At 41.6% G+C, this 18,365-nt stretch overlaps 1 protein-coding gene across 7 annotated transcripts in view; it reads right to left on the bottom strand.

Moving 5' to 3' along the window:
* ANK3 (ankyrin 3) overlaps window positions 1–18,365 on the bottom strand; it is a 192,516-nt gene that overhangs the window by 133,952 nt on the left and 40,199 nt on the right. For all 7 annotated transcript variants that reach the window (XM_059851139.1, XM_059851138.1, XM_059851135.1 and 4 more), the window contains exons 2-4: window positions 3,626–3,727; window positions 3,070–3,168; window positions 2,605–2,703 (exon numbers count right to left, since the gene is read on the bottom strand). In XM_059851139.1, the coding sequence (XP_059707122.1) occupies window positions 2,605–2,703; window positions 3,070–3,168; window positions 3,626–3,727 (300 nt within the window). The remainder of the gene's footprint in view (window positions 1–2,604; window positions 2,704–3,069; window positions 3,169–3,625; window positions 3,728–18,365) is intronic.

Raw genomic sequence — 18,365 nt, 5'->3', positions numbered from 1 at the left:
CCTTTGTCTTACAGTCAAGGCTTTTGTCTTTGCCTTAACCATAAACGAGTCCAAGCCTGTCAGAAATTGAATTTTGGGATTAATATTAAGGCACTGCATTTTTTACCTTTTGTTCTTAGAAATTCTGAAATCTCCCCCACAGTTACACAGGACACTGACCTAGATTTTGCAGAAAACCAGTGGGGCTGAAAACGGATGAGCTGAGAGGAGTTTGCCCATATGAGGAAAAACATCCACATTCTGGGTCTTGGGGAGATGCAGAGGGAGCCCCACGGCAGTGAGACTGGGCTGAGCTGCAGGGGAGCAGCTGAGGGACACCTGACTGCCCCAGCAGCAGGGGCAGGGCACACGTCCAGCACCCAGCACAGGTGACCTGAGGCCAAGCACGCGGCCACGCTGGCAGCAGGGACACACAGGAGGTCACAACAAAGGACACTTGGGGAGGAAATGGATGTTTGATCCAAGAGGAACTTCACCAGCAGCAAGGCACCCAGCAGCTGTGAAGCCACATGTTTACAAGGCTTGTACAGGGGGCAGGGCCTGCTGCTGTTCCAGGATTTTGGTATTTTGGTCTTTAGGCAGGCAGGCACTGCTACAAGCACAAAGCAGGCACTAAAGGGCTCACAGAGCCCAAGCCCAAAGTTAGAAATGTGTTTAATGCACTCTCCAGAACAGAGGTTCAACAGTTCAGTCACCATACAGTCAAAATTCCACTTAATGAAAAAACAGGTACGGTACCTCCTATGTCACACTGCAAGTTACTGCAGTGACCAGCAGTCTGGTATTGAGTCTGGTATTCTATCATTTCATGGCATATTCTATATCGATTTACTAACTCAGCTGGAAACAAAGATTAATTTTTTAGTTTCAAACATTTGCAAGTAGAAAGGAAGCAGGAAACTCTACCTAGTAGTTAGCTTCATGAAATAATTAATAGGCAAAAATTCTCAAAACAAAATATTATTGGCGTTTGGAGGCAGAGCGGAACTTTTTCTCCTATGTTGAGTTTTTGTAGGGTTTTAAGTATCTTTCCACCCCACACTTTACACTTGTTTCTCTCTTTAAAAAGGAGCTGGAATTGCCAGCCACGAGTCTGAAAAAAAAATTTTGTCTTGAATAGTAATAAATAGCCCTTAGAAGAGGTGTAAAATTCAACCCTGGCACAAATTTCTGGCTTGTTTTTTGGCCTTTTTTACAGACAGAAAGATTTGGTTAGAGAAGGCCTAACACTGGAACTGTCAGCATGGGAGACCTGTCACCTTCAGGGAAAGAGGAGACAAAGCTCAAGTGAAGCACCACAGACCAAGCTGGTCCAGGGCAGTTTGGTGACAGAGAGCACCAGGGACCTCCTGAAAAGCTGAATCCCAGCTGGTATTGGTGTGGAATGGCCAACAGTGGTGTTACATGGGTGTTCCAAGTAAAGACATCAAAGGCCTCCATAATGGGGTGGGGGAGAAATAAATCTTTAATTCTGGCATGTTGTCAAAGTGAGAGTAACATGTGGCAAAACCTTAGGGTGTATGGACAATGCAGTTATATAAGATGTTTACAATCTCAGATTATTTTTAGTTTCAGGGCTGAATACACAAGTTCTCAAACACAAGCTGAAAAGATCCTGTCAATCCTATCTTCTTTAACAGGAAAACTATGGCAAATATTTCTGCTTTGTTTTACTTCTTAACAGCCATGGGAGATTTTACCTAAAAATACTTAATGGTGTTGTTCTCCTTTAAGTTATATGGCTCCTAGTACTGTATTGAGCTAGTATAAAAGAATAAGAAAGCAGAACTGAGTAATTTATTTCTTTAGTCCAGGTGAAAAAGCTCATGAAATATAGATCACAAATAACTATCTTTTTCAAAATAGGTCCTGTTAAGCACTTCGTTCCTATTATTTGAAAGACCAGTAAAACACTCTACCCTCCTTCATGAACATGTTTTTTTTTTAAACAAACATTTCTTTTCATGCTCACACCTTTATAATACAGCAAAATGGCAATCCTGGGCCAGATGAGAAGACTGTCTCTTCTCTGACACTGCCTGCCAGCCCCTGAGCAGGGAGAGCAGGAATGGGGTGGCATGCAGGACACTGCTGGCACAGCCACATGACTTTCAACAATCCGTAGTTCATGCACTTTTCAAGCCAGAGTTTTTCTGGTTTGTTCTACTGCTTTGCTTGTAGCACCAGCGCTGTTTTGTCTCATTTCAAATTCTCTATAACTGACCTAAACATTTATTCAAAGGACTTGAACCAAACTTACAAACTCTGCACAAGGCTGCAGTACCTCCCCGTACAGGGAAAGGGGATGGGCTCAACTAAGCCTGAGACAGTGAATGATGTGAAACAGGATCCCTTTAAACACGTTCTCCCCTGCTCTCCTGTTCTAGCCTTGTCTCTTCCAGCTCTAACAAGCAGCAGCTCGTAGGGCACTCCTAGGGCAGAGCTGGGGTTGATCTCACTGACTATCAACTCTATTTTCAAAAGCCAGCATTAACACGGTAAGATCTACCAAATATATTTGCTAATATCAGAGTTTCTAAGAGAAGAACAACTCTGGTGTCAGCAGAGTTGTTGGCAGTAGCAAACAGGGACATGTGGCCTTACCTGAGACTGTGCATTGACATTGGCCCGATTTGTAACCAGCACTTTGACGACTTCGGCTTGTCCAGCGAGGGATGCTATGTGCAGTGCTGTGTTTCCTTTCTGGAATTAGAGACAGGGACATTTGAAAAGAGTACAAAACCATAAAAATACCATCAAGAACATCTTCAACTTCAGAAAATAGTATTTCTTGCTAAATACCTCTAATGGGTGTGTTATTCTAGAAAACATGGCATGGACAGAAACAAACACAGGAATCTACAGTTTGTTCAGTAAATCTCCTCCCTAGCAATCTGTGACATTTACTATCATCTACTATAATTGTTTCTATTAAGCGATTATTGAGACTCCCCCCCCAGCAGTGGAAAATGGGCAATTACTGCGGCAGCAGTCTGTAATCACATGGCCAACACCTCGTGCCCAGGCCAGCAGTGTGAACAAGGGAACAACCAGACAGGCTTGACTGACCTTTGTAGCTGCATCCACACTGGCACCTCGCTGGATCAGCTCAGAGACAACCTCTACATGCCCTTCTTTGGAAGCGAGATGGAGAGCATTCAACCCATTCTGGTTTGAAAAAGGGAAGGGGGGAAAAAAAGCAATTAGAAGGATTACAAAGTGTTTTCCAGCTTACCAAGCATATGAGGAGACAAGTTATTCCCATCCCACTGAGATGAACTTACAAAAACTAAGGCAAGCTTCACAAGAATTAGATTATAAGGACAGAGTAAGAATTATATCAAGATATACTGGTTCTGGAGTCTCAAATTCTGTGTGCTGTTCCATGATCTAATGCAATACAAATGGAATGAAATAAAGATAAGGCAGCACATTCTCCAAGTGCAAGTGAAATGGTGCCTGGGTAAAGGGTTTAAAAAAACCTAATAATTTGATCCGATATGTAAACATGGTTCATCAAAAAACATGTAAATTCTCTTTGACATGAAGTGCAACTATAATGAGAAATCTGAGAAACAGCAAGAAAGGTATTTATCCAGAAAATTTGACCAAAATATTTTTCAACCTGATTTGAGATGTTGATGTCCACTCCATTTTTTAAGTAGTCAAGAGCCTTTTCCAAGTTGCCAGCTCGAGCTGCTCTCAGGTAACTTGCATTTGTGTCAGACTACAAGAAAAAAGGAGAAGTCCCATGAGAAATTACAGCACGGTATGAAAACACATTTCAGTGGCAAAGAAATTATTAATGATACAGCACATTGTACATCCACTTAACTAGACATTAAAGGATCCCAAACCACCTTATCAAATGTGGGTAAAACCCCGAGCAGGCAGCAGGAGGCTTGGCTTCACACATGAACATGAATTATGGAGCAGCGTCTCACACGCAAGGCCAGCAGCCAGGGACACATCTGGCACCCAGAGTGGCACACAGCCATGGGGAACCTCAGGACTGGGCTGCAGGGAAACCGTGCTGCTTTTCCCCAAGGTGCCACACCACTTCCAATGTCCCAGCTGAACACACCCAACCAGCACTGTGAGAACTAATCTGAGAGATTTAAAAAAAATTCAAAATACTCAACCTCGAAGGACTGGATGGGTGGAATTAAAAACCCCACGGTTCTACAAATGAATGTATTATAAATTTTCACATCTTCTAACATTTTGGTTTATTTTCTCTATTCTTCTTCATTTTATGGCAAATTTTATTGACACCAACCATTGTCCACTTTCAGTGAAGAAGCCAGAAATTTCTAGGTACAGTGTTATTACATAAACTGCATTTTTCTTTCTTTCAGACCTTGCATTAGAGATAGTTACACAAATTTACTTTATGATGACTTCAGCTTGAATGTAAGGACAGCAGAAATGCTGGTTAAGTCATGACAGAATCACTGAGAGGAAGTCCCATCCCCAGAGGGTTTTAACAAGTTATGCAAATATCCAGGGAGGACAGTTTAGATAATGATGATCCTGCCTTGGAGCAAATGCAACGAACTGGGTTAGCTTTCAAGAGGGACAAATCACACAACCTTTGATTTTATCCGTGCCACAGCTTTCCCTGGCATCTTGGGCAGTCAACATATTTTTTGTGCCCTCTTCTAGACTGGTAAACAGGAGTTGTCTGTGTTCTTTCCCTCTCAGCATCATTTCATCCCAGGCTTACATCATTGCAGCTACCAGTGCATTGAGATGTTTTAACATTTTGAAAGAGTGCAACAACTACCTTTACACTAAATAATAAAGGCAGTTAGTGCTAAGAGAAATAAGAACCACCCTGGTACCAAAGCACAGTTACTTATCTGTTGCTCAAATAATTTTCTTTTTTTTTTAAATACCAAATTTCTGAATTTGCTACAGAGTTTTCTCCTCTCCTATCAACACAGCCACTAAGGGTGGATGTGCTCAAGAATTGCTCCAAGCCCATCAGAATCCTCCTTCACATGCAGGATGAAGCAGTCTCGGGCATAACAACAGCAAAATGATAAGTGGGTAGGAAATCTGCTTTTCTCCTGGTACCCATACAAGCTACAAGACCATTTTACTGGTATTTCCAATAAAACAAGGAGTAATTCATAAGTAATGGTTTTCTCCTCTAAGGAGAAAACCATTACTTATGAACTCCTCATTTTCTCCTGAGTTTTGCACACTTTGCATTCCACTTTGCAGTGATAAGTCACCAGCTTAGAGCCTCCCCTGCTCTTTATCACGCTTTTCCAAGCATGCCACGCTGATCATTACAAACCAGCTTCTGCAATGTCCTTCCCAACAGAACAACCCACAAATACAGCCCCCAAATACTGGTGTTCAGTTAGGTTGAGGCTTTCTCAAAAATAAGGTGCCCCTGCAAAGTAAACAGTCCTAACTGTAAAGACCACGGGCAAGAAAAGCTGCCTTAAGAGCTGCTTTCATTTGGGAGATCATCTGAGTTGTGCAATGCAGATTATTACAGGAGACAGGTCATATTCTCAGTGCTTAGCAACAGCAGTCACTGGGGTAAAAAAACAGGTCAGCATTTTATCAGCATTACTAAAGGTATGAGGGAGGACTCAATAGAGCGGGAGCCTTTTTGTCAGAGGGCAATGGCATCCCTGTTTGGCACAGTCAGCAGGGGGACCAGAACTAACATCAGCTGTTTACAGCTGCTCTGGGTGGGGAGGGGATGTGCCAGAGCCGCTGGCTCTGGAAAATCAGATTCCGGCAGCAGCACGGATACAGCCAGACAAGGAGCACTGCTCCTCTGCAGACATGTCCCAGCCTATTTGCTCAAACAAAATGGAGGGGGAGAGGCAGAAGCAGCAATAAATATTTGATGATCACATTAATCTCTAACTGCAATTTCACTGTGGAGGGAGAGCAATGCCTGTGTCTCTTACAGACTTGGGCATGACTTTTAGACTTAGTGGTTCTGAAGACTTAACAGCTGATAAGTCTTGGAAGCACTCACTAACAGAGGAAGGATAAAGTTCAAGTCACAGTCTCAGCCTGAGGCCATAGAAAAATGTCTCAAACCAAACTCTCTCAGGTGCTGCACAAATCCACTCCTGAAATCCCTCAGCATGTCCTCCTTCTCTAGTCATCCCTCAAAACTCACTCCAAAGCAGCTGCAAGTGTCCAGCCACACCAGCAGCCAGGCTGCCATCCCATCAGTGGGGCTGGAGAGGTGTTGGGCCCAGCATCCTGCTCACCTGTCACTGCCTGCACCAGTAACCCAGCAGTGGTTACTGGTTAACTGTTACTGGTTTCCAGTTACCTGAACGTGATGTGAGCCAATGTCTGCAAGTGCATGGGCTGCCTTAGCACACAGGGTGTCACACATCCTGCGCTCTGAGAAAAGGGAAAACCTTTTTGTCTGACCTCAGCTGATGCTCCCAAGCCCAAAGATGGGGTTAGCTCACCCTTTCTGGGCCACAGGAGCTTTGAGATTTGCACAGAGGGATAACAGACTGAGGGTGTACAATTGTGCAAGAAGTTCAACACGGTTTCTGGGAGTCCCTCCATCCATTTCCACCTCTACCCTAAGCAGAAACAAGCAGTAACATCAGACAGAAAACAGAGACAACCTTGTTGGAATCCAAAAGCAGCTTCAGCCTCCCTAAAAGTAGCATTGCCAGCTTCCACTTCCCCTATAAGTAAGGCATTACTTCAGACCTACCCACACAGAGGAGAGACTTTCAAACTTTTTTCTGTCTCAAAAAATGTCTTGATTATCCTCGTTAAGACATGTCACTTCCAAAACCACGAGAACCAATAAACACTCTCCACCCAAAATGAAAATGTAAGGAATTGATCAAAAAAATCAATTCAAAACTTTTATATTTCTGAACCCAAAATTTCTCAACTTTACATTCGTATATAAGCCTAAATCTGTCCTTTTTTTTTTTTTTTTAAAATACCTCAGTAGAATAGAAAATGTTACTTCAATTGGCACTGTTTTGTTTTAAAAAGAGCCTCTTGGAGTCCCTGCCAGAGCCTGTAAATTGCCTCAGTATTATTACAGACAGAAACAGACCCAGAGCCTAGGCTCAAACCAATGGAGGGTTTTAAAGATCGAAGAAGTGCAATAATAATGTTAATAATTATTTATCTGGATTGCCATCATTCCTGGAAGCCCATGTCATAAACTGCTAAAGGACCTGCTATTTGAAATGCATTAAAACCACAGTGAGGGAGAAAGGATTTTTGGTTTCCAACCATCACCCAGGACACCCATGTGTTCCTGTCTGTGGGCATTCTTCTCCATATGCCCATTAACACCTTCCACACTAGCTGGCATCTGAAAATAAGAACCCCACACAGACAGAATAGACATAGGCACTGTCTACAGGACATTCTCCCCCCAGGCCTAATAGATTTATCCTTCACTAATTAAACCTCAGCATCCTGAGAAGCATTCTGGATGCTTGTGGCCTGTTCAGATCCCTTTCTCTTTTTCTGTAATCAATACCAAGATGAAATGGAGATGGAAACTGGCTTTTGACACTCCAAGGTCTGGACATGAGAACAACAGGCATGGGACACACACCAAAGCACCCTGAATCTCAGATGCTCCTGCAGTCAGCCACAAAGATTGCAGCCTTCCTGTGCAGCTCTTCCCTCCTGGGCTTCCTGTGACTGCTGCCTTTTCAAAGTCTACATGCAGATTAAAATTAAAATTCAAGATTTTTACAAGTGTTTTCATTCTTGGAGAGACAAACTTCAGGTCCTGTGCACAGCATTTAGCTCTGAAATGGCTACTCAGAGAATATTTAATAAAGAGTGGATTTATGAGAGTACCAGTACTGTTGAATGCATAATACCATGCTTTTTCTTCACAGATGGTATGATTTCTCCCCTCTCTCCCCATACTTTCTTGGAAGAAAAGTGGACTGTTTCTAGTTTTAAGAAATGTGCAAATGTCCTCAGCCAGTTAATGAAGGGATGTTTTATGCAATGTGTATATCTTTTATATTCATGTATTTCCCTTTAAGGTACACTGCTAGAAAAAATCCCCCTCTAATGCACAGCAGGCTGATGAGCTTGCAGACTGCCTGTAGCACAACACAGGTTTTCCAGTCTGGAACTTATTTTCAGCATTCATCCCAGGGACATCTCAAGAAAGGGCTGAGGCTGAATAAGCTGTGCTGGCAGCAGCACTCCGTTTGCCATCTCTTCTTTACTTTATGGTCCCCTAGTCCTGCCACAAGATGAAGGGACCTGAGAACTGTTTCCCCATTTTGAGGAAAAGCTACATGAATTAAAAATGTTTCTATTACAGCAAAGACTAATGCCCAAGCCACTTGGCTATTACCTTAAGCCTCCAGAAAATGCTGATGCTGACTCATGCTAGCAAATACATATTCACTCTTTAAGTGCTTCCAGTGAAGTAAGAGATTATTTATCATGGCTAAAGAGAAAAAACTATTAGCAAATTTTCACTGCCAGTCCAGGGTGTGGCCTGGCTTTTCCATGGCACTAGAGAGGGTCCCTTAAGAAAACAGAGAACCTGCATTACTGAGTGTACCCTCTAAAGTGCAAAGCCATTATTTTTAACGTGCACAGGCCTCCGCCCATACTGGTGGTATTTTATTATGCTCATCTCTCTTTCCTTTGTGTTCTGCTTACAGTGGCCTCTTTTTCAGATTAAAAATCCAGTCTTTTTTTTACATTGGGAGCAGGGTTTTGTTTTTCACTCCATCTTTAACAGTAGCTGTTGTGAAGGGAAACCCCCAGCAGGTTCCCATTGTGCCAAAGCAGGATGCATTCTGGCTTGAGTCCCAACAAAAAGATGCTAACCATGCCTAACATTTGTTGTGGGGAGAGGCAATGACCTCATTTTAAGGGATGAACTTATGTTACTTCCATTTGGAAATGTGCTCAACAAAAAGTCTTTGCAGCAGCATGAGGTGACCTGAGGAAATGGATGATAACATTTTTGCCTTTTTTGATAAGAGAGGGCTTACTGCAGCCATTGGCATTTTTTTTTGCAGGAAGGCTCAACTCTGATGGGCACTAAGCATGACCCCAGAAATGGGATGACCTTGGCATTTCTTAGATTTTGCTCCTATGCTAATTTAGAATTTTCTTCCATGCAAATGTGTTACCCCCACTGGGTAAGCAATGAATTTTTATTCCAAATAAACTATAGTGCCAATTTACAGCAGTGTCTGAACAACATGAAACAAATCAGTGACATGATTGTCAAGGGGAGCCTCTTCATTCATCCTCCAAGAGGCTCTAATCCCTTGTATCTCTCTGCTGCTACCTTTTAACGATATCACTATTAAAATTTTTCAATTGTATCCTCTTTATTAGAAAGGGGGCTGATTGCACTGGATGAATGATGTCCTCTGTGCAAACAAGTACTCACACTTTACATACCATGCTACCATATGTGTTTTCTTCTGATAAGGATGTACCAGCCTGGGGCCAACTGCTATCTGCAGTTGTGCTGCTAATTACCCTCCAGAGACATCACAGCTCTAAACACAACCTCAGGGCAACAGGAAAAGCTCCACTCTCAGTGCCTGACAATTCAGAGGACACATCTTTTGGCTAGGGAAGGCCAGCTGTTTTGAATATGATTGCAAAAAGAGAAACAACATAATTACGAGTCAAAAACCAAACTAATCTCTCTAATTGTTAGCCCTATCACACAGTTTAATCATCAACTTTCTTTGATCATATTATTGTATTGTGCATGATAAAGGAGCCAAAGATATGATGCTATTTGCAATGTCTCCATAAGGAGCTCTATTCCAACTAGTTAACTACAGTATGTTTATCACAGGCTAAAAACCACACTGGTATCAGGCTGGGTGAAACTTTCTTCTTGGTCACACTACTGGAGACTAAACTTCTTGGTTTTCTGCAAAATATGCATGTGCATCTACAACCAACTGCATTTGCAACAACTGAGGCTCCATCCCTGTACAGTGATCAATCTTATCATGCTTGTAGAGAAAATGAAACATTTCCTGAAAAATCACACATCTAAGAGGTTCAAAACAAAAGTGGAAAATGCACTTTAGATGCAGGTCCTTCCTTCTAGAAATCTTTGGCCAAAGTAGGAAAACATTCATGCAAACAAGCCTCTTTCCTTACTAGACCACAGGAAAAAGTTCTGGTTTAATAAAAACCATTTTCAAGATGCCTTGGAGCTCTCTCAGAGTCTGTCTTGGCCAAATGCTGAATATGCAACCTGTCCCCATGGAAAATTAACCACTTGGAATGGAAGGTGGTTCCAAAGGACCCAGAGCCTGACATGTCACAGCTGGCTGGTACATTCAAGAACATTTCACAGCTTCCAATCAGTAAAAAAGGTGTTTGTGACTGCCCTGAACAGCACAGAGAGGTCTAGAGCACATTGCTTGCTTGCAGTGACAAACACCTGCTGTGGAGCTGTGATGCAGCTTTCTCACTGTGAAAGTTGCTTAGACTTTGTGCATGCAGCCTCCTTCACTCAATCCTGTGACTTGTAACACCACTAATCCCACCTGGATTTAATACCTGAACCTCTGCTCCCTAAGAAAGATCAAGCACAACATGGAAAGGAAAAACGGTTGCTATTCTTTTGATTGTCTACAAATAGCAAAGGGGGTTGTGATTTCCAATGCACAAAAGACACTGAGTCATGGCAAATTCTTGCCTAACATCCACATATAATATCTATAACATGTTGAACACACCATCCAAGTTGAAAATGCCCCTAAACATGTCATCACCACATTATTTACTTGCCAACATAGATACTCAACAAATAAAGAATAACTGAACTACAATTTTATACAAAATTATGATCTGACAACCCAACCAAAACCATCTGAACTGAGATCAAACCTGTCCCACAGGGACAAAGTTCAGAGAGGAGGTGAAGGTCTGCACTATTTCCCTATGCTTTACCAGTTTGCACAGACAAAGTTTTGTGATTTTAAAGCACAGGTTTGATGTGCCACCTTCACCTGAAGAATTTATGAAAACAATTCCTGGTATGAATGCATTAAATTAGTAACATCAAAAGCAAGATCAAGGACTACAAAAATCAATGTACATCTGCAAAACACACACCATCTTTCTAAATATGCAAGACCAACAAATTACAAGAATAATTTTAATGGGAAAACAATAACAAGAAGTCTATAAAGAGACAATAAAGGTCTTTAATAGTGACTTTTCAGCTATCAGACTGCACTGGATGAAAAGACGAATGACAAGGTAAATTGGGACACATTCTGTTCAAGACCCTAAGACTGGAATAGTCCCTGGTTGCATCAGTGAATCATTGCACTCCATTAAAAGTGACAACCAGTGTAAGAACCAGGCCCTTTGTGACCAACTCACACTTACAAGTAATGAAAAGGATCTGATGCATTAAAGGGCAAAAGATTTTGGCATTTCAAATCCAAGATTCATTCTCCAGGCTGAAGGTCCCAGCAGCTAGAAGTTTATTTCAAATTCTGGGAAGAAACTCCTGAATCCATAATGACTCATCTCTCCCTCTCTTAAGTTTTCCTATCATACATTTACAAGTGAAAAATAAATCACTGGCTTTCATAACTGCTACCACAGTCACAAAGAGCCAGAGAAGGGCTGGATGTGCTTCCAGCATTTCTTCTCATGTGTATATTCACCTGAAGATAATAACTCTCTTATGTGTCAAGCTAGATGAGATGCCATTGATCTCTTCCCTGCTGTTTTCCTCGCAGGAGCTGACTATCCAAAGAGCAAGGAGATAATTTCAGCACATCTCAGGCCCAAGTTTAAAGCCACTTCCATGCTCAAGTCATTTTCTTCAGATCACTGCATGTACATCAGTCAGTCCACCTCCTCTTCTCTTTGTGAATATCATTTTAGAATCAGGCCCCAAAAAGGAGAGGAAAAGAGTTCTGCAACTCTTGTCAAAACATTGTGTAAACTGCTTTTATTTGTCTATAATTTCAGGGGTGGGGAGGGAGGGTTTACAAACCTAAATGAGACAATACCATTGATTTTAGGGGGAGAGATTTTATTGACTATGAAAATATCATATAAATATGCTTCAATCAGATGTAGTGAAATTAGTGGTAGTAACATGGAGAAAACCTGAAGTCAGGTGAAGTGTCACACACATAAATTTCCCCCAAAAATACTGTAGCAAATAAACTATAGAAACTATAGACAAGTTACATGATCTATCAAGCTTTCAGTACCATGAATTCAAAAGTTTCTACTTAATGTCTGCATTTGAATTCAACTCTCATTTAAAACCAAATTGATTCTCCCTTGGAACTTTGAAATTCTAACTATCATTAAACAGAAAGATTTTGATGCTAACTGGTCAAGCCATTTCAGAGGTGGCAAAATACATGCAGACACTCACCAATTTACACTGCAAGCTTTGCAAACCCCACATATAATTGCAATTTATGCCTTTTTAGGTTTTAATAGCATTTGAATGGGTAATAGTTTAATTTTATTTTTTATGGATGTTTAATTTTTTCTTTTCAGGGGGGCATATAGTTTAGGATTCTTACAAGAATTACAAACATTCATAATTTTGTGAGTGCCAATGCATAGCTTTCCATAGCAGGGATTATGACCCCTGTCAGGAGCAAGGAACCTCTTCCTTTTACACACCTGAACACTTTGTTGAAGGGTTTCTCTCTGGAGAACTCCACATGGCTGATGCGACAGACAGAGAACCTGAAGGGCCAGTGGAAATTATCTAAAGAGCTTCTGAGTACTAAGAAGACTCAAGATTTGCAAAACAGTCATAAACTTGCTACCACTAAGTTCTGCAGGGGCAGTCAGAGATATCCCATCAGGTCTGTCATAGCAGCTCACCTCAGGAAAGCTTGTGACATTTACAGAAGCAGCTGTCCTGACACCTCCTTTTGAAATAGATAGACCCTGGTACAATGGCAGAGAATCAATGAAACCAAGAAACTAAAGTAATCAAACATCCTCCTGGAGCTGAAGATTGACTGAGGTAACTTGGTGGTTGAGGAGGAAAAATACCTACCCAGCACTTCCCAAACTTGTGAGGATAATTTCCCATAGGAGAGTTAACGGTCCCCCAGTGCAGGAACTGAACAACCTGCCAGGAAACAATGTGAATCTTGGCCTGGAGATGCATGAGACCTACTGGGGAATACCATCAGGAATACTTCAGGCTGTGCTGGCTTAGCCATGTCCTTCTACCGGAGCTGCAATTCCCTGCTGACCACAACCTGCCGTAGCTCGTTTTCCATGTGAGGCTGGTGCTGTGGACCTGACCCAGTAACTCCAGGCCCATTTTGTAACCCACCACACCTCTGTAAACCACAAAGGCAATGCAGAGCAAGCCAGAGCAGATGCTACACACATTGCAGCGTGTTACTGCTGCAAACACAGAGGAGAACCCTTTCTCCCAGGTGTGGTGCCGTGGGATGTGGTCTGCACAGAGCTGTGGGGCTGGGCACAGGAGAGCCATCAGCCTCCACCCCTCCCTGCACTCCCCTTCCCCTCCTCGCCATGACTTAACACAGGCATTCACTGCTGGGAATCTGTGCAGTGGCATGGAAAGCTCTGTCATAGCATTTGTTGGGGCTGTCTGGATGAATGGTACTCAGTGGGGTGCACAGCAAACGTAAATTAGTTTACAAGTGTTTTGCTCCTCACTCCACGTGTTCTGCGTTTGAGGATGAGCTCAGATTCCAACAGGAAAAGTGCTTTTTCCAGCCCAAGCTCACCAAAATCTGTGAGCAAAAATCAGAGCCCTGCATCCGTTATCAAAATTTCGTACTCTAGTTTAAAACACCTAAGTCCTGTCCTAACTTTAAATACAAAAGTCTGTTCTAATGCAGAAGAAGGAATCAAAATCCCTGTTTGGGCAAGGGCAGGAAAAGCATTTACAGAATCAAACAGGTTGAAAACAGTGGCAGTGAGAACAGCCTTAGCTGTATGGGATCTTTGAGGTCAATGCAGGGAGAAAGAAAACACAAAGTTCAGTTTCATTCTGAGAGAAAGTTACCAAATATACAGATAAATCACTGCAGATTGGGTGATGCCATTTTCACATGATGACTTTTCATTTACAGAGCTCAACTAATATTTTTCTGGTTTTCAAAGCCATTGTGTATTAGAGAGCCAGGATTTGGCAGAACCACCACGAGGAATTGAATATCTCAGGAGAGACTTCATTTTTTTGAACAAAAAATACAAACAGCAGAACTATTTTAACATTTTACCACACCTTAACCAGATTCGCTAATTTATTTTAATCCAAAAAATTATCACTTCCTTTTAGCATCAGAATGAGGTATGTTTGAAAACACATAACAGTTTAATCAAATATAATGGTATAATACTAGTGAATTAAAACTTTCCAAACTGGCCAAAAAGACTTTACTCCTACTATATTTAACAGACACAGATTTAGAACTTGTTTTTAGTGCTATCATTAAAGTTAAGATCAGTTTATCACAGAAATAAGCTACAACCAACCATACCAGCCCTGTACAGTGACTCTCCCCCAGCATTTGATGACAGAATGGGCCATTACTGTACAGTGCTAAAGTATCACTCCTGAATTGCAAATCTACAGCATAAACATGCAGTGAAATAGAGCTTGTTTCTCTCTTGCCTCTCAAATATGCAGGGCAGCCCATGTAAGATTTACATAAAGGAAGAATACAAAACTTATCATAAAGGAAAAAAACTTATCAGCAAGGAAAACCTTAACACATATATACTCTGCCCCTTCTCCACTGCTAAACCCCATTTTGAGAGCTGCTACACCTTCCCCAAACGACGTCCAAATGAACAGAAATAGCAGTTTCTATACAGCTTACAACAAACCCCTGCAAAGCAAGAGAAAATACCATCCTGGTGCAGCAGAGAGGGGCAGAGCATCCTGCAGACCAGCACATTGCCAAGGCCAGGGCCGAGGGCAGCGCGACGCGCGGCTCGCTCTGCTCGCCCAGCTGTTGCACACAGGAACTGGAGGGACAGTGCCTGTCGGGGTCTGTGCTGCTGAGGCTCATGTGAAGCATCAGCAAAGATGTTTATCACCATGGAAATGGATACTACTGTGCTACAAAAGGCAGGAGAGAGTAAATAAAGGTCTCAGGACTGAACAATAGAGAGTTGTCAAGTATTATTCAGATATCTTACAGTCAAGTACTGTAAGATATCTGAATAATAAGAGCTTCTTCAACAAATTACCTCACTAAAAAAAAAAAAAATCCCAGTAAATGTTTTCACTTTTGAAATTACTGGTGGAAGTAAGCTTATGGAAAGAACTTCTTCACTAGAAAACAACCAAACTTTTCAAAGATGCTTTTTAGCAGAGAACAACATCCAGTCCTGTGCTGACAGCAAGTAAACAACAATATACACATTTAAGAGGACTCACTGCAGTATTTTTTTTCAGAGCACAAAGCTATTGCTGACATGGAAATTAGCTATTAAGCAGCTCTGTTCTGGCATCAGTAGTATCTCTAGCTAAAAAAATATTGCTGCTAATTGACATTTCCACAAAGCTTGGCACTCATCAGTACTAAAAAGACAAATACACTTTCCTGGGAACCTGTTTCTTTCTCCTTTTTTTTTTTTTTTTAATTTATTTTTTTTTTAATTCTGCAGTAGAATAACCTAGAGAACTGATTTGGCTTTGTGGTTTTAACTGATGTAAATCACCCAAGCTAGTGGAGCCCATGTGAACCTGGTTCATGGAGTACAGGGATGTCCTTTTACAGCAGCTTCCTCCCTTGAGGAATGTTTAAATCCCACAGGGAGCACCTTGAAGGTCACTGGGACTCTCTCTGAGGAAGAGTGGTATGGGTGCCTCCTTACAGGTCACTACCAGCACATTACTAGCACTACAGCTGGCTCCTCTGCAAGTTTAACTGAACCTGTGGATTGCCAGGAGAAGAGGTGTATTATTTGAAAAATACACCTTTAAAGCACAGATTTTAAACTTTTTTTCCAAAGAGAAAAGATTGGCTAAAAAACTTCAAGTGTTACAAATATCTGTGTAACTTAAGGTCCCAATAACAGAAGACAATGTTACAAAATGTTTGTGCAAGTTTAATCAGAGTCTTCTACAGAGTGTTCTGAACATGTAGCCACCGGCAAGACAGGGAGAGCAAATAATTTCAATATTCTATCTGACTGCCACCTCAGCCTATACCATAATCCAGCCATCAGAAAACAAAACACACCAAACAATCCGAAACGTACCTCTTCCTACATCCAGCTTTGCCTCAAACAATCAAAGACTTAAAACACTAATACAAGAAACTCCATATGCAGATTTCACTCATTTCAGAATCCACAAATGCTTACTTGTTCTGGAAAGCATTCTCCCTCTTCCACTGCCATTTTCTGTGGCCAGATATGAAACCTGATGACTCAATTAGTTAACACTTTGGACACTGCACCATTGCTAAAAATAGCAGCCTCAGGAAGTGCTTTGCTTTTTTTCTTTTCTTTTTTTTTTTTTTTTTTTTTTTTTTTTTTTTTTTAAAGGAACTAAGCACGGTCACTTGTTGCACTTCCCTTGGCGATTGAAATGGCAAAGGACAAGTGAAGAGAAGACTATTAAGTTAGTGACAGAGCGTGTCCCAGGATTCCTGGCTCACTTACCATATTTGCTGCCTCCAATCATTCCCCGTGTATGTAATCATGATCTGTGGAATACCCAAAATAGCTGCAGCATCAGCTGATCAAAAAGCCACTGCTGCTTGGAATCACTCATGAAACAAGCTTTTGTCATTCTGCTTATCAGCTCTTTCGAATGCAGACTACTTTGAACTATTTCTAAAGGCAACAATAACATCATTTTACACTCCGTGTGTTTTGAATACCACATATGCCTGCCTCCCACTCCATGGTAATTTTATATTTATTCAGATTTTCTGATGACTAATTATGATTGGTTTGTGCTGCTGGTTCTAGAGGCTATTTTTCTAAACTAAAAGGCTGCTCTCTATGTACTTCAAGTTCCTAAACTAGAGAAATTAAAAGCAACACCAATGCAAAATAATTTTGCTTCAGAGGGAAGCCCAGAGAGAGGTTCCTGATTTTAGTAAAGCAGACTTCTTCCTTTTCAATGGAAGCTATCATCTGCAACAGGAACTTTCTTTGTGCTTCCCTTTAGTTACTTACATCAGGAGTGGCTTTAAAGAATGCCCACCTTCTGAGAAAGGGAATATTGAAATCTCTTCAATTCACCACAAGCTCCTGCGCTGCGCTTCCCTGTCACACATCTCACCTCACACTGTGAGCTGGAAACAGATTCACTGGCACAGAAGAACAGCAAAGAGGAAGTGGAGGAAATAATCATGGCCTAATATTTTGATCAGACAAGATGTCAGGCCTAGTGTCTCATTTGAGACATGTTGATGAAAGGAAATAAGCTGTATGTAAAATATTATTGGGATAATTCAAATTTTCCAGAAATATACCTCCACGTTTTCATCAACCTGAGCACAGCCACCAGGGAGGAGCTCTGCACTCTTGAGTTTAAACACCAAATTCTTATCACACCAGTTCTCTATGTAGACATCTCTGTATTCAGAAGGTGCAAAATGCGAGGCCCTGGTACACCAGCCATGCACTCAGGTGGACCTGGCTGGAAAATACTTCATTAATGCCACTGATGATGCATTCTATTAACAACTACCCTGTGTTCCTGCACATTTTTGCTGAGGACATTATAGGATTCATGAGTAAGACCCACTTCTACCACTGACTAAACACAGAGAAGCCAACAGCTGTCTGCAGGGTGGAGGATCCTCCCACCTCAATTTAAGCACAAAAGGATGGCCAAACCAGTTTAAATGAATTTACCTCACTGACATACCTGCACAGAGCTCCCTGTAGCAGAAATTTCAACCACTGCCCCACAGCTACCTCAGCAATGCTGCTACTGCAAGCCACCACACAAAACAAAGTATCCTGAATATTCGATTTGTAAAACTGAATTTTGATTTAGCATTACAGTTAGTTTGGGGAGCTGAGAACTGTAATTTCAAAACAATAAATGCAAACATCCCAGTTCTAGAAAGCCAAGATCACAGGGTTACTATTCAGTGTCTGAATTTTTGTTTCTAACTGAAGAAAAGCTGGCTCTGAATAAAGCCCAGGTACCTAAATAGCTTTCTTCTGCCTTTGAAAAGGTGCTTGAGAACAAGGAGAAAGGAAATATGATAATTTCTGTAATAGGATTCAAAGGAAGCACGTGAAATTTAAAACTTGCCAAATAGGTCTCTTTTGTAGGTGAAAGGATTAAATGGGGCAGTTTCACAGAAAGTCACAAGTCCCTGCAGAGGACCAAGCCCACTGTGGGATGGTGCCCCACACCC

The sequence above is a fragment of the Haemorhous mexicanus genome, chromosome 7 (assembly GCF_027477595.1).
Source record: "Haemorhous mexicanus isolate bHaeMex1 chromosome 7, bHaeMex1.pri, whole genome shotgun sequence".
Lineage (NCBI taxonomy): Eukaryota > Metazoa > Chordata > Aves > Passeriformes > Fringillidae > Haemorhous > Haemorhous mexicanus.
The sequence above is the reverse complement of the archived record's forward strand: the minus strand, read 5'-3'. Positions and strand labels throughout refer to the sequence as shown.